The 15,410-nt window shown below is 31.0% G+C and overlaps 1 protein-coding gene across 1 annotated transcript; it reads right to left on the reverse strand.

Annotated features, from left to right (window-relative positions):
• Nucleotides 1-9,070: 9,070 nt before the first annotated feature.
• On the reverse strand, nucleotides 9,071-12,833 carry LOC105793854 (probable serine/threonine-protein kinase PIX13). Its single transcript, XM_012622714.2, has 6 exons — nucleotides 12,574-12,833; nucleotides 12,120-12,487; nucleotides 11,212-11,347; nucleotides 10,972-11,111; nucleotides 10,292-10,415; nucleotides 9,071-9,773 (listed from the first exon to the last, which is right to left on the reverse strand). The coding sequence occupies exons 1-6, from the start codon at nucleotides 12,626-12,628 to the stop codon at nucleotides 9,325-9,327; spliced, it is 1,272 nt and encodes a 423-aa protein (XP_012478168.1). The 5' UTR covers nucleotides 12,629-12,833; the 3' UTR covers nucleotides 9,071-9,324.
• Between the last annotated feature and the right edge of the window lie 2,577 nt (nucleotides 12,834-15,410).

Genomic DNA, 15,410 nt, shown 5'->3' on the forward strand with positions numbered 1-15,410 from the left:
CGATTTAGTCCTTTTGCTTAATTAACTATCAAAACATTAAAATTTCTTAACGAAACTTTAATAACACCTTAATGAAGCTCTGTAAATATTTATAAAAATATTTACGACTTGATTTATAGAAACGAGGTCCCGATACCTCATTTTCTATAACCACTTAACCTTAGGGTCTTACCACTTGAACTTAATAAATGGCTTAAATAACATAAATTATCAAATCAAAAATATTTTTAAAATTACATTTGACTCGTAAATATTAAATAGTAATATTTACGAACTTACTCATCGAATTTGGTGGCCCTGAAACCAGTATTTTCTATACAACTGAAAATAGGTTGTTACATGAACCTTGTGTTTATAAGCGTATATATGAGAAAAAGGTGGTCTTTCTCGTTTTTTATTTCGATGATATTCTACTTATCGAAAATGATGTAAGAGAATTGTCATCGGTTAAACTTTGGTTAGCTCAATAGTTTAGCATGAAGGACTTGGGTGAAGCTAGTTATATTCTTAGAATTTGAACCCTTAGGGATCGAAAGAATAAAATGATAACTCTATCTCAAGCTTTGTTCATTAACAAAGTACTGGAACATTTTGTAATGACTGATGCTAAGCCAGACATTCAGTCGGCTGCATCAAGTTTTCATCTTTCTTTAGATGACTATCCTAAGACAACGAAAGAAAGAGAACATATGAGTAAGGTTCCATATGTCTCGGCAGTTGGAAGCCTTATGTTTGCGATGCTTTGCACACGTCTGAATATCTGTTTTGCAGTAGGAAAGGTTAGTCGATATTAGGTGAATCCAGGACTCAAGCATTGGCAAGCTTGAAAGCATATATTAAGGTATTTTAAAAGAATCAGGGATTATATGCTTGTGTATTTTGGGGAGAACTTTACTTTTGTTGGATTCACAAACTAAAACTTCCAAACTAGTAAAGATTTGAGGAAATTGATGTCGAGAAATTTATTTGTTCTAGGTCGTGGAGCCATAATATGGAGAAGTGTAAAAAAAATTGCACTGATAACTCTACTATGGAGGCCGAGTATGTGGCTGTTTCTGAGGCAACGAAAGAAGCAATATGGCTTTGAAAGTTCTTAATTGATCTTGAAGTTATTCCTGGTATGGAAAAAATATAACACTATATTGTGATAACAGTGCTGCAATAGCTAATACTAAGGAAATGAGAAGTCACAAGAAGACAAAACGCATTGATCGGAAGTATCACTTGATATGAGAGGTAGTAGACAAATGAATTGTAGATGTGATGAAAGTAGCTTTTGAAGATAACCTTTTTGATCCATTTACTAAGACTCTTGTAACTAGGAGTTTTAACAAACACGTCGAGGATATGGGAATGCGAAACATGACACGTTTACTTCACTAGGGCAAGTGAGAGATTGTTGAGAAATGTGTCCATATTGTAGTAAATATGTAACTACTTCCTATTTATTTGAATGATTAATAAATGAATAAAATTAATTTCACATTTCACTATTATGCCTTTTGTATTTCTATTTTTTATATTTTGCATGCATAGCGAAATTGTGTCAAGCAAATATTAGCTCATTGATTGTCTAAGTTCAAACTGAAGATAAGTGGCATTGTAAGAACGTTTATATTGCGAGAAAGATAATTTACTTTAGTAGATAATCTAAATAAGTCTGTAATCTCGTAAAAGAATCGAAGTGAGCATTTGATTTAAATACTGAGAATATTATTATGTCGTCTACAATTCTAATAAGGGAGATGGCTAGTCTTGGGTATCAGAGCAGTTGACTCCACGGGTAGAGACATAAATGTATTCATTGATAGAATGATACATTAGACTGAACTCAAGATGAATTAATTATGAATCTATTTGTGAATTAATTCATTTGTGACGTTCATGGTGTGATTTACCTAAATTAAAAGTTAGTCACTGACCATGCATATGCAACTCATGTGCTTTGATATAAGTGGAGGCTTATGCTCTAAAGATGATCGAGCCATGTTGGGTACATAACTTGTGTATGGCATGACTTTACTAGCGATAGTGGAAATCATAATTGAATTAAAGAGTTAATGATATCCTTTCATTGGCATTGTGTGGATTGATAAATATGGAACATGGCCACGGGTTGCTTGTTCTTGAACAAGTAAGTTATCATAGTCGTTTGTTAACAGTGATCATATTAATCATTAAGAAGACACAATGGTGACAATGAGATAAAATACGATTATATTGAGTGAACGGATTTAAGTCAAAGGAATCAATGATATCATATGAGGATAACACACACATGATGAGGTTATTGGACAAAATACTTGGATTAATTATTTTCGTAAAGATTATGCAATAAGGAGTTTTCAACCATGGTACTTCTTATGGATTAACTCCATGATTAAGTAATTGTGAATTATCTGAATGATGCTTCTAGACATAATTGCAATCATTAGAGCCTAATTGTATTTGTCAGATTGGTCCCTTTACTAGCTCAAAAAAAGCTCGATCGGACTGCATTTGAATTAGAAGAAAATTCTATGACTTTGGAAATAATTTGATTGAGTCGATTAATTCAATGTGGAATTAAATTAGGTGGTCGTGAGAATTATTCAACTAGAGAATTTGATTAAAGAACTTTCTTCAAATATTAATTTGGAAAATCTAAGTAATTTTTGGGACAATTAATTTTAATCAAGTAAAAATAAATTAATCAAATTAATTAAAATTAATATGATATTTTTGGAAATTAATTTTCAAGTTAGACAATTGGCCCAATGGGTAATTGAATTTGAGAATTGGACCTGAGATCATAAATTGGGTTCGAGAGCCTAAAAATTGAGACCAAGACCCAAAAATTAGTCAAACCGAGCCCGGTATGTAAAACTAGGTCGACGGTCCAACTAGTGGATAGACTGGACCGGCCGGGTCGTCATTGACTTGGATCGAATCGGCTCGGGTGCCATAAGGGTGTCTCACCTGCATCACCGAACACGGCAACATCCCGATGGCTGGCCATAGTTGGTCTTCGATGCTTTAGTAGTGGAAGATTTACACTTCTACTGGACTCTACCAGAGAATTTGATTTTATATTAACTATTCCAAAAAAATATTGTTTTAATAGTTTAATATTAAATTAAATTAAATACTTATCTTAATAGTATTTTATTAATTTAATATTAAAGTGATGATCTTAATATTAAATTAAATTTAATGTTTATCTTGTATATAGGAATTCTATTATTTTAATAAAATTAATATTAAATTTAATCTAATATTTATCTTGATAAATATTATATTAATTTAAGATTAAAGTGATTAACTTTAAGTTCAATTATAATTGAACTCTCTAAACTCTTCCTATATAAAGAGTCTTGAGTCATTATTTTTCACACACTTGAATTCGCAAGAAAGTTGTAGAGAAATTTTTTTTTTGAAGAGATTATTTCAGAATATTTCTAGAGATATTTTTTCGATTTACAACTTGACCTAAAATTTTAGAGAAATTGGGAAATTACCCCACTTGTAATTTTTGTGAAAAAAATTTCTGATTTGAAGTGAGCCCACGTTCTGCAGACATGAGCTTGAGTATAGCAAAGAAGACTACTCGATCAAAGCACTCTTCCTAGATGAATCAAAAATGTACAATTTTGGTTAAGTGCTTGTTACTTTGGATATCATAGCCAAGATCTTGTTTTGGAAAAAAAATTAAAGCTTTGTTTTCCCTAAGTTTATTTTCCGTAGCATTTTTCAAAACCCAATTTTTCCTATAGAACGACCTTGTTCTCTCTATGATATGGTAGGTGATTGGTAAATACGATCTCAATGAGTTATACAATATAGGTACACGGCCATGTGACTCAACATTACACAGCATCAATCTTGTACACGACTTGAAGGCACGACCATGTGAACCATAGTCGCACGGCCTCAGCTTTTCAGATGGCTTGGTCACATAGCTGTGTGACACCTGTTTTGTATTTTTGTCTCACCTTTATGTAAAGTTTCAAATTAGTACTTGTTTATTTTTGAATTGTTTTTAGAGTTTTCGTAAGCTTGATTTAAGCCCGATTTTTCATGTATAACATGTTTTAATTGAATGATTGATATTTAATGATTGTTTAAAACAATCTTGAAATGGGAATTTCATGTTTATGTTCTATAAATTATTGTAGCATCCTACAACCCAATTTCAGCGACGAATACGGGTGAAGGGTGTTACAATTTTGATGTATTTCGATCGTTTTGATGTGTTTCAACAAGATTCAAAGGTTGAAGAGTTTGATGATAATGAAATTACAAATATGTTACTTTCTATACAAAATTGAAAGTTGTTTCTATTGGGAAATGTGCCCATATTGTAGTAAATATGTAATTATTTTCTATTTATTTGAACAATGAATAAATAAATAAAGTTAATTTCACATTTCACTATTATGTCTTTTATATTTTGCATGCATAGCGAAATTGTGACAAACAAATATTAGCTTATTGATTGTCTAAAGTTCAAATTGAAGATAAGTGACATTGTAAAGAACGTTTGCATTGTGAAAAAGACAACTTACTTCAGTAGGTAATATAAAAATAGTCCGTAATCCCGTAAAAGAATCAAAGTGAGCATTTGATTCAAATACTAAGAAGGATTATTATGTCGTCTACAATTCCAATTGGGGAGATGAGTAGTCTTGGCTATCATAGTAGTTAACTCCACGAGTAGAGGCATAAATGTATTCATTGGTAGAATGATGCATTGGACAGGACACAAGATGAACTATTTCTGAATCTATTTGTGAATTAATTCACTTGTGACTTTCATGGTGTGATTTACCTAAATCCTAAGTTAGTCACTATCCATGCGTATGCAACTCATGTGATTTGATTTAAGTGGAGGCTTATGCTCTAATGATGATTGAGCCCATAGCCGGTATGTTGGGTACATGACTTGTGTATAGCATGGCTTTACTTGCAACAATGTAATTCATAGATGAATTAAGGAGTTAATGATATACTCTCATTGGCATTGTGTGGATTGACAAATATGGAACGTGGCCACGGGTTGCTTTTTCTCGAACGAGTAATTTATCACAGTCATTTGTTGATAGTGATCATATTAATCATTAAGAAGACACAATGGTGACAATGAGATAAAATAAGATTGTATCAAGTGAACGGATTTAAATCAAAGGAATCAATGATATCATATGAGGATAACACACACATGACGAGGTCATTTGATAAAACAGTTGGATGAATTTCTTTCGTAAAGAGTATACAGTAAGGAGTTTTCAATCATGGTACTTCTTGTGAACGGACTCCATTATTAAGTAATTGCGAGTTATTGGAACGATGCTTCTAGACATAATTGCAATCAAAAGAAAATTCTACGACGTAAGAAATAATTTAATTGAGTCAATTTATTCGATGTGGAATTAAATTAGGTGGTTATGAGAATTGTTCAACTAGAGAATTTGATTAAAGAATTTTCTTGAAAAATAAATTTGAAAAATCTAAGTGATTTTTGAAAAATTAATTTTGATCGAGTAAAATTAAATTAACGAAATCAATTAAAGTTAATATGATATTTTTGGAAGTTAATTTTCAAGTCAGACAATTGGCCCAATGAGTAATTAAACTTGAAAATTGGATATGAGATCGTAAATTGGGTCTGGGAGCCCAAAAACTGAGACCAAGACCCAAAAACTGGTCAAATCAGTCCCGGTATGTGAAATCGGGCCAACAATCCAATCGGTGGCTAAATTGGACGTGTCGGGTTGTCATTGACCAGAACTGAACCGGTAGCAGCCAAACCAGCTTGGGGTGTCGTAAGGGTGTTGCACCTGTATCACCGAATACAACGATGTCGATGGCTGTAACGGCGGTGTCCAAGTGGCCGGCGGCGGTTGGTTATCGATGGTTGAGTAGTGGAAAACTTACACTCGTATTTAGACTCTACCAGAGAATTTGATTTAAGATTAAGTATTTCAAAAATAATATTATTTTAATAGTTTAATATTAAAGTGATTATCTTAATATTAAATTTAATTTAATGTTTATCTTGTAGATAAACATTCTATTATTTTAATAAGATTTAATATTAAATTTAATCATAGCTGAACTCTGTAAACTCTCCCTATATAAAGAGAGTCTTATGTCATTATTTACACACACTTGAATTCAAGAGAAAGTTGTCGAGAGAAAATTCTCTGAAGAGATTATTTCAGAAAATTTCTAAAGTTATTTTTCTGATTTATAACTTGACCCAAAAGTTTAGAGAAATTATAGAATTATCACATTGGTGTTTTTTGTGAAAAATTTTCTAATTTGAAGCGAGACCACACTCGACAGATGTGAGCTTGAGGATAGTGAAAAAGACTACTCGGTCAAAGTGCTCATCCTAAATGAATCGAAAATATACAATTTTGATTAAGTGTTTATTAATTTAGATATCACAACTAATATCTTGTTTTGAAACCCATTTTTTCCAACAATTTCTTCTTTTGTGACCACAACAACAACCACAACATTAGATGCAACTAGCAATCATGATGATGATGCTCCTGATATTAATGAAAGTTGCGACATCATGCTAGAAAATTTTAATACGGTTTGTATTGTAAACAAATCCTTGAGTGAGTAGAATTCTAATATAAAATAGGTCAATCTAAAGTTTGCGAATATTGTCAAAGAAAAAGATGTTGTAAGATGTTGTAACACCCCTTACCTGGGTTTTATTGGTAACCAAAGCAATGGATGCCACATTTGAACATTGAGTCAATTCAATGCTAATTTCACTTTATACATTTCATTCCAACTTTTATAAGCTTATTTGAGGAATTTAAAATCATTTTGTGTAAGAAACAAAAGTCATATGGAAAAAGACTACAAAAGGTGTGTAACACGCCAAACACGATCTCTTACAAGAATCCAAGTATGATGTATCACAACTTAGAAATAATCTATCTTTAAAACTGTTTCTAGTGTGAGACTATAGTGTTTGAATTAAACCTTTAATAAAGCACGAAAAATAAGTATAAGCCAAATGGCATATAAATTTCAGTGAGATATTTTTCATCAAACAAAATATAATACTTTAAAACCATTCTATAAACTTTAATGAAACTTCATTAAATCATAATTTACCAATAGAAGTCTTAGGTACATATCATTTTCAAAATACAACTAGACATCACCCCCATTTGTCATACATAATACAAATAAACAGTTATCTCATAACAATAGATGTCCATAGTCCTTCAGAAAGTATTCCTTCACTTAGTAGGCCTGAGAAGGAAAAGGGTAACGGGCTAAGTTCAAAAGAACTTTGTGAGTTCCAAAAAGACCTTACATAAGAATATTGACTGCACAATCGAATCTTTCAAATGGATTTCTCATATTATCACATAGTACGCCCAATAGCGTATACAGGATTCAGACAGACTCAGTACACCGAAGGCGTATAATATGGGCAAATGTTATATGCCAACATAACATAACTCAGACATCCCATTTTCATGTTAGCCATGTAGCCATAATTCAGAGTTAGATACATATAATGTAATTTTGATTCATTCATATACATTCTCCCCTTATAGCTCCCTTATTAGAATCATTTAATAGCATGTTCTATCGTGATCTACCAATTCGATTTGCAATATATCTGCCATATTGGAGGCTACACAAACATATATCATCAACTTCATCTCCACGTATCAGATCATATCAAATCATTCATATCAGAGGCAGATGATAGTGGCTTAACATGAAAATGACCCATTCTTATCCCAAATATATTGGACTCAAACTATTGGCTCTGGACAACCCTTATTCACACACTTACATTATACACACTTTATAGAGAAAAAATACTTACATTATATAACTATAAGAAAAAGAAAACCACAACACATGTAAGTAAGAAGGAACTCACCAGAAATATAGCAAAGTCTATATAGCAGGTCCTTGCCTTTATCACTTTAATCTTCAGTAGCTTCTTGAGCTAAAAATAAGGATAATTCTACATGTTAGATCACTACTTTGTCAAATCTAAACATGCATGCAAAAAACATCAACTTTGAACCCAAAACCAGAAAGTTTCCTTCTTTACACACCAATCTAACACTTATGCATGTAAAACCAAAAATCCGTAAATAACTTCAAAAATAACCTGGTGTTCATCAATAATTACCAGTGAGCTAAACAAATGTGTAAGTTAGCTGTCTACAACGAACCCAAATTTGGAGAGGTTTTCTAGACTTAAGTTTTTAGAAAGTGCAAAGAAAATCAATGAGGAAGATGAATACAAAGAAAACGTAAAGATTTTCGGTGAAGACACTGTTATCCTTATATACTTAAGCATGAAGATAAAGTTTAGTGGAAAATCAGGTAATTCCACTAACATTCTTAATTCCCATGATTAAATGCGCTTATCACAGTTTAAGTCTTTTCATCTATAGTAGCTTAGTTCCATTCTAACTAAGTCTCAACTTAACTAACTAAATTTCTTTACTAAAATAATAAACAAATCTATTCAATTGCAAACCAAACGAGTTCATCAAAGCATTTGGGTGGCATACAATTAACAGAAGAATTCTCCAAATCACAAGTCTACGCCAAAGCTAAGAGTTCGCCAAGTGACGCATACAAAGAATCCTATACTTAGTCAAAATAAACTCTTTACTTACTCATATTTACATTTGTTTTTACCAAGACACACTAAACAATAACCAGATACCAAGGCTTCGACAGGCGGGCTGTTACAACTCTCCTCCACTTAGAAAATAGTTGCAATACCACTATTCTTTGGATGTAAGCTTGTAGATTTAGGTGGTTGTCATCTTATTGCATAAACAATTGTCTAGTGTTTTTGCCATATTAAGTATTGTACGAGATGAGATATGGTGTTATAATCGAATTTACGTCACTCTTTATAACCATGCCATTCAATATATATTACAAATTACAAATTACAATAAAGCATGAAGCCAAGCAAGCAGGGAAAGCATTAACCGGGGTGGGCAAATATTTTCTCTCACTCTCAGTCAGCGGCTTTGTTCTCAATTCGTAGTAAAAGAGAGAAATGTATGCCACCCCGTAAAAAAGATAAAAACACAAATATTTTCTATTATGGTTAACAATAATACATGCGCTTCACTTTGACATAAAACTTGGCCTCAAGTAACGCCTGTAGTGGAATTGTATGTCACATATCCTTTGCTTGCCTATATACGAGTCCAAAAAAGAGTTACATATATATATTGGAACTGAATTCTATGAAATTAAGCTGCTTGCTAATAGCAGCAGCAATCATTATTACAATGCGTTACATGCACATCTCTGGAATGCTAATTATCTATGCGACCTAGCTGTAGAGTGGCGATGATTATTTGTGTTCCGACTGCCGGTACCACCTTGCTTAGAATGCACTGGAGACCGATGATTGTTAACCTTTAGCTTAGATTTGGTAGCTTTACTCTCTTTAGGTTGTTCATCGATTGCATTTATCTTTTGTAACGTCTCCAACACCTCTTCCATGGATGGACGGTTTCTCGGATCAGCTTCCAGACACTTTAAAATAAGCTCACCGGCTTGCAATGCAGCTTTGATTGGGTATTGTTCTTCTAGCCTTGGGTCCATTATTTTCTTGAGCTTTCTCTTCTCAGTCAGTGAATGTTTGGCCCATTCCACCAAATTGTGCTCACCACTGGGACGATTTGTATCCAGGGCCCTTAGGCCTGTTAACATCTCCAACAGCACAACTCCAAACCCATATACATCACTTTTAACATACAAATGGCCTATAAAATTTTGCTATGTTTTGTCAGTCTTCGTTGTTTTTTGAAGGGATAGTATATACGGAAATATCTATATTTGGTATTTAATTTTTTTAATTTAATTGATACCTAAACATTAAATTGTAAGTCAATTTAGTACTTCTTTTAAGTACCCAATTAACATCGTTAAAAACTGGCGTAGTGCTAATGTGATATTGATGACTAATAGTATGATGACACAAGGCGGCCTCATATTTTTATCATGTATCAAAATATGAAGCCACCACGTGTCACTATTCTATTAATTGTTCATACCACGTTAACATGTTTTAACGATATTAGTCACATACTTAAAAAAGAATACCATATCAACTTACGATTTCTAAAATTAGATATCAATTAAGTCCAAAAACAAATTTTAAATACCAAATAGAAACAAATTACTAATTAGAATTACATAGTATATATTAACCCTTCTCTTTACCCCACCTTTGAATTCATTCTAAATATGCTATATGTGGGCGAAAGATTGGTAAATTTACCTGTGGCAACATATTCAGGAGCAGCATAACCATAAGTGCCCATAACACGTGTGGTGACATGCGAATTGCCATTTATAGGACCCAATTTTGCCAACCCGAAGTCTGAAAGTTTCGCATTGTAGGCCTGAAAAGCGGTCAATCAACTTGTTTAATAGCTAAATTATTAGCACTATCGTAATATGAGAGAGCTAAAGCAAACCCCACCCGCCCCCCAAAAACAATGTAATAATGATTTTTTTCCCTAATTTTATAAAAAATACAATTATTTTAAGTTTTATCTAATTTTTCTTAAATTTTTATTATTTGTCTAACTTATTGTAAAATGGATTGAAAAGTTAATAATTATTAATTTTATTGGGGTGGTGATGTATTAGTGTATATTACTTTAACAATTAATAAAATTTTAAATATTAAAGATATTTAAAATATGTTTTATAATTCTTTTAAAATTTTAAAAATTAATTAATTTTTAATATGACATCTACATGATAATCCATGTATATTTACATCAGTAAAGTTTAATAAACATTATTTTTCATTTATTTTGAAATAATTTAATAAATAATATAAATTTAAAGTATAAAAAACAAAATTAAATAAATTTTTTATAAAATTAAAAATTAAGTGATTATGTAAAAGAAAGAGAGAGAGAGAGAGAGAGAGAGGGGCTTTAAATTTACCCCATCTAGCAAAATATTGGAGGCTTTAAAGTCCCTGTAGATTACACTCTTCTCTGATGTATGCAAAAAAGCCAAGCCTTGGGCGGCCCCAATGGCTATTTTAAGCCGCGTTTCCCATGTAAGAGGCTCTGCTCCGCCTACTGCATTGAGTTTACATATAAAATAAGCTTTAATCTTCTCGAAAAATAGCATGTTTAATGAATATGATAGATCAATGTGTGTTTTTCCTTAATTACTTACATCTAAAGAGATGGTTTTCCAAGCTTCCCTTTTGCATGTATTCGTAGACAAGCAGGAACTGATTTTCCTCCCAACAGTATCCCAACAGCTTTACCAGATTTGGATGGCAGAACTTGCCCAAGAATTTAACTTCCGCCTGTTCTCACACAATATTATTCCCTAAATCAACTTAATCTCAAAGCATTCATATCATATGCAACCATTCTTGAAAATCATTTCTTTACATAAAAATGCAAATTTCAGTGCATAATTTGATGTAGTTTTACTACTCATTTATCACTAATGTAATAATATGAGGAAAAATTTTATCTATATTATAATAGTTAGATGTAAAATAAAAAAAGTTTCTACAAATTTAAACTTAAAACTAAATAATAAAAAGTTTCAAAAAGTTTCAAAACTAAAAATATGTTATAAGAGTGGACTAAATATTACTAGTTAAATTGAATTATTGCCATGTAAAAGAAAAAAATACTCCAACTAAACCTAACATTGATAAATAAGTAGATAATGAGAACCTGGGAATACATAAAATATAAATCAATTGTGTTAAACCTGCATGAACATACAGTATAAAATTCCAACTATCTCATGGAAAATGAGGCAAAATTATAAAAGCATAGAAAAGTATACATAAAATAACACGGCGCCGTATATTTCGGAAAACAAAATAATTCTGCTGGCTGGTGTTTACATTATCAATTACGCCTCTTCATTCAATCATATAATGACTATTCTGATTATACACGAACTTAAGAATAAAATAAATTTATTTTTTTTAAAAGTACTAAAAGTAAAGATAAAAATGAATTTAATTAAGAGTCCTAAAATGAAATTAACATGGTTGATAAATGTTTGTAAGAATGAATGGGAAATAAGAAATAAAATAAAATAAAAAAGTAAAATACCTGCCATTCTTGCAAGCCTTGAGAGCTATCGGGATTTGATTTCTTGACGGCAACAGCGATGCCAACTCCGACTTTAGAAGGAGCATAGGTTTTATCATCAACCCAACCTTTAAACACTCTACCGAAACCTCCCTCACCCAGCACCGTATCAGGTCTGAAATTTCTGGTGGCTGCCTTAAGTTCTGCCAAAGTGAATATTTTCAAGGTGGTGCTCACAATCTTTCCACTGGCCGGAACTCCTCCTCCTTCGCCCTCCTTGCTTCTTCCACTGCTTGTTTCGTTCCCTTCACCGCCACCGCTTTCTTTGTTTCCTGTAGGTGGCACCACTCCATGTTGGTTGCTGCTGTCCTTTAGCTTCTTCGTATCTTCTGCATGTGTGTTCAATCATATGAATTGGTTTGGTTGGGGTGGTTGCTGCTGTCGGAAATTCCAAGGCAAGTTTGTTTGTACGTACCTGGGGTGGGTGGCTGGCTATGATGATCAACTTGAGTACCAAAGCAGTTCCCCATATGGTCTGATAACTTGTTTTCTTTTTGCAATTTCGATATCTTTTCTTTGGGATTGAATAGATATAGCAAGACAAAAGGATTATTGACTTTAAAAGAAAAAAGAAAAGCTTTCTTGAGGTTCGAGGAAGAAGAGAAGAAAGAGGGGCGAAGCAACCAAGTAGATGGGATGTGGAGGAGAACGGGGTAATGGAGACTTGGTGTTTGTTTGGACTTTTTCCTTGGTTTTATATACTAATCAAATCCTCCTGCCCCCTCTTGTTTCTGTCACTTATTTCTCATTTCAACCTCCCATTTTACACTCTTTTCTTCAATTTGCTTACCCCCCCCCCCTCCATTTAATAAAAAAATTATCAACAAGACTTCATCACAATTGGAGTGATAAAAAATTAGTCTTTAATTAATATAAACTTTAGATTTTCGTTTTATCCTTACAAATTTACAAATCAGAATTCCAGCTCAAAAACCAAAACAAAATTTATTTTAACATTTTATTTAATTTTTAAATTAATATTACTTATCAAATTATTTCAAAATAGATAGAAAAGTTAATGTCTATTAACTTTGCTTAATTGGCATACACATAGATGTCATCTCAATAATTAATTGATTTTTAAAAAATATAAAAATATTATAAAAATTATTAAATTATTTAAAAGTATGAAAATTCTAAAAAATATTTTTAATATTTTTAATTTTAAAAGAATCAATTAATTACTATTATGAAATACATGTAGAGTATCACCTTACATGAATGTCATATTAAGAAAATTAACCGACGTTAATTTTTTTCGTTTACTTTGAGATAATTTGATAAACAACATAATTTTAAAAGAAAAAATTAAATAAAAATTAAAATATTTTTTATAAAATTGAAGGGGAAATAAATAATTTTAATTTTTAACCAAATTTGAAAACAAAAAATCATGACAGCTAGCAATAGAAAATTAATTAATATAAAAAAAATGAAGGAGGAAGTCAACGGCAATTTCCTCCCGATGCCTTGAGCTTCTTGATGGGCCCTATACTATGCTTCTAAGTGGGCCCTATGCTATGCTTCTAAGTGGGCCCTATCGTTGGCTCATTCAACTCAGATGAATTTCATTTTCATTTCATTACATTGACATGACCTGCATTAAACCTCCGATCTTTTACTTTATTTTGAATGACAATGTATTAGGCGAAAGATAAATAGACTAAGGGTTAATTTGAATTGGCGGTGCGTTTATCTGTAGTTAGTGTAAAAACAGCGGTGGCGGTGAGATTGGATACTGTAGCAACACTGTAGCGTGAGACAAAAAGTAGGCTAAACGCACCGCACCATACCCAATCGCCTATCCAAACCCACCCTAAATCAAGCGATGAGAATATGTATATTATTTAAATAAAGTTTTTAGTTCGAGTTTTTGAGATAATTTTTAGTATAAATTTTTTTTAAACTGGTTCCATTTTCAATTTAATATAAATTTAATTTGATTTTCAAATATGAAAATGTTTTAGAAAAATAAAAAGGAATTTAAAAAGAGTGTCTTTTTTATATAATTAGTTTCTAACGGCACATTCATTGCATATGATTTTACGCGTTTAATTTTTAATTAATTTTAAATAATATCTTATTTTAATTAATTTTTAATTTGTTATTCTAATAATTAAATATAATTTAAATATGCTAATTTATTTAACAATTCACATATAATAATTTTTTTTTCAAATACCATATTAAAATTAATATATCAATAATTTTTTAATAATATTAAAAATTAAATCATAATTAAAACATTGTACTATTTTCAAGATACTCTTCACTTTTTACTATTCAATTTCTTAATATTCAATAAACCGACTCTATTAATTTGTAAATAATAAAAACTAATATGTAGCAAAAATTAATATCAAATTAAAAACACTTTTAAAATGATTGTAATTATAAAAAATTTACCTGAACTTTTACTTCAATTATAGTTACGTTAAGTAAATTATTTTAAGTAATAATTGCAAATTAAATTATAATTATTTTTAAATGAATAGTTACTAGAATTTCTGTTAAATTATAATTACTTTTTAATATATAAATATCACAATTTAATTAATATTTTAAATTAAATATTATAATTATTTTAAAATATTAATCTAATAATTATTTTTACTAAATTAAATTTTTTTTTCAAACTCATAGTTCTATATATATTATAGATAGATGTTATCCACAATTAATTAATTATAAATCAAGACCGCAACGCCACCTTGTCTTTCTCTCGTCTGTGTTGGTTGAATTATAAAAATGAGAATCAATGGGGAGCCGAGTTCTAAGTCTAGCCTTCTAAATTTCACTCATCGTGTGAAAAACCTCACACAGTTCATACATACACTTCGCAAAAAATTAACTTAGTACATGTTGAGCACCATGTGAGACGACGTGTAAGTGCCTTCAAAAGTATCGATTGGTGATGACTTTTTATGGCAATGGCTCAATCATCTACTTCAACTAATTTTTGTTGCCATTGACAAAGAAAAATCAAGCAGCAATGTCGATGTAAAATCTCTTGTTGACGGTAATATCAGAGTTAATCAATCACTCATTTAATTAGTAGAAAAATTCAAAATAAATTATAAAAATATATAATTTTGTGAAAATTTATATATTTTATTATTTTTAAATTAAAAATTATATTTGTTAAGCTACTTAATTATTGGTGGATACTCTAATTACGACAAAAAAAATTAGTTGCTGAATATGTGGCCAGACTTGTACCAATGTATGCAACCACTGTAGAATCACAACTTT

The sequence above is a fragment of the Gossypium raimondii genome, chromosome 3 (assembly GCF_025698545.1).
Source record: "Gossypium raimondii isolate GPD5lz chromosome 3, ASM2569854v1, whole genome shotgun sequence".
NCBI classification, from domain to species: Eukaryota; Viridiplantae; Streptophyta; class Magnoliopsida; order Malvales; family Malvaceae; genus Gossypium; species Gossypium raimondii.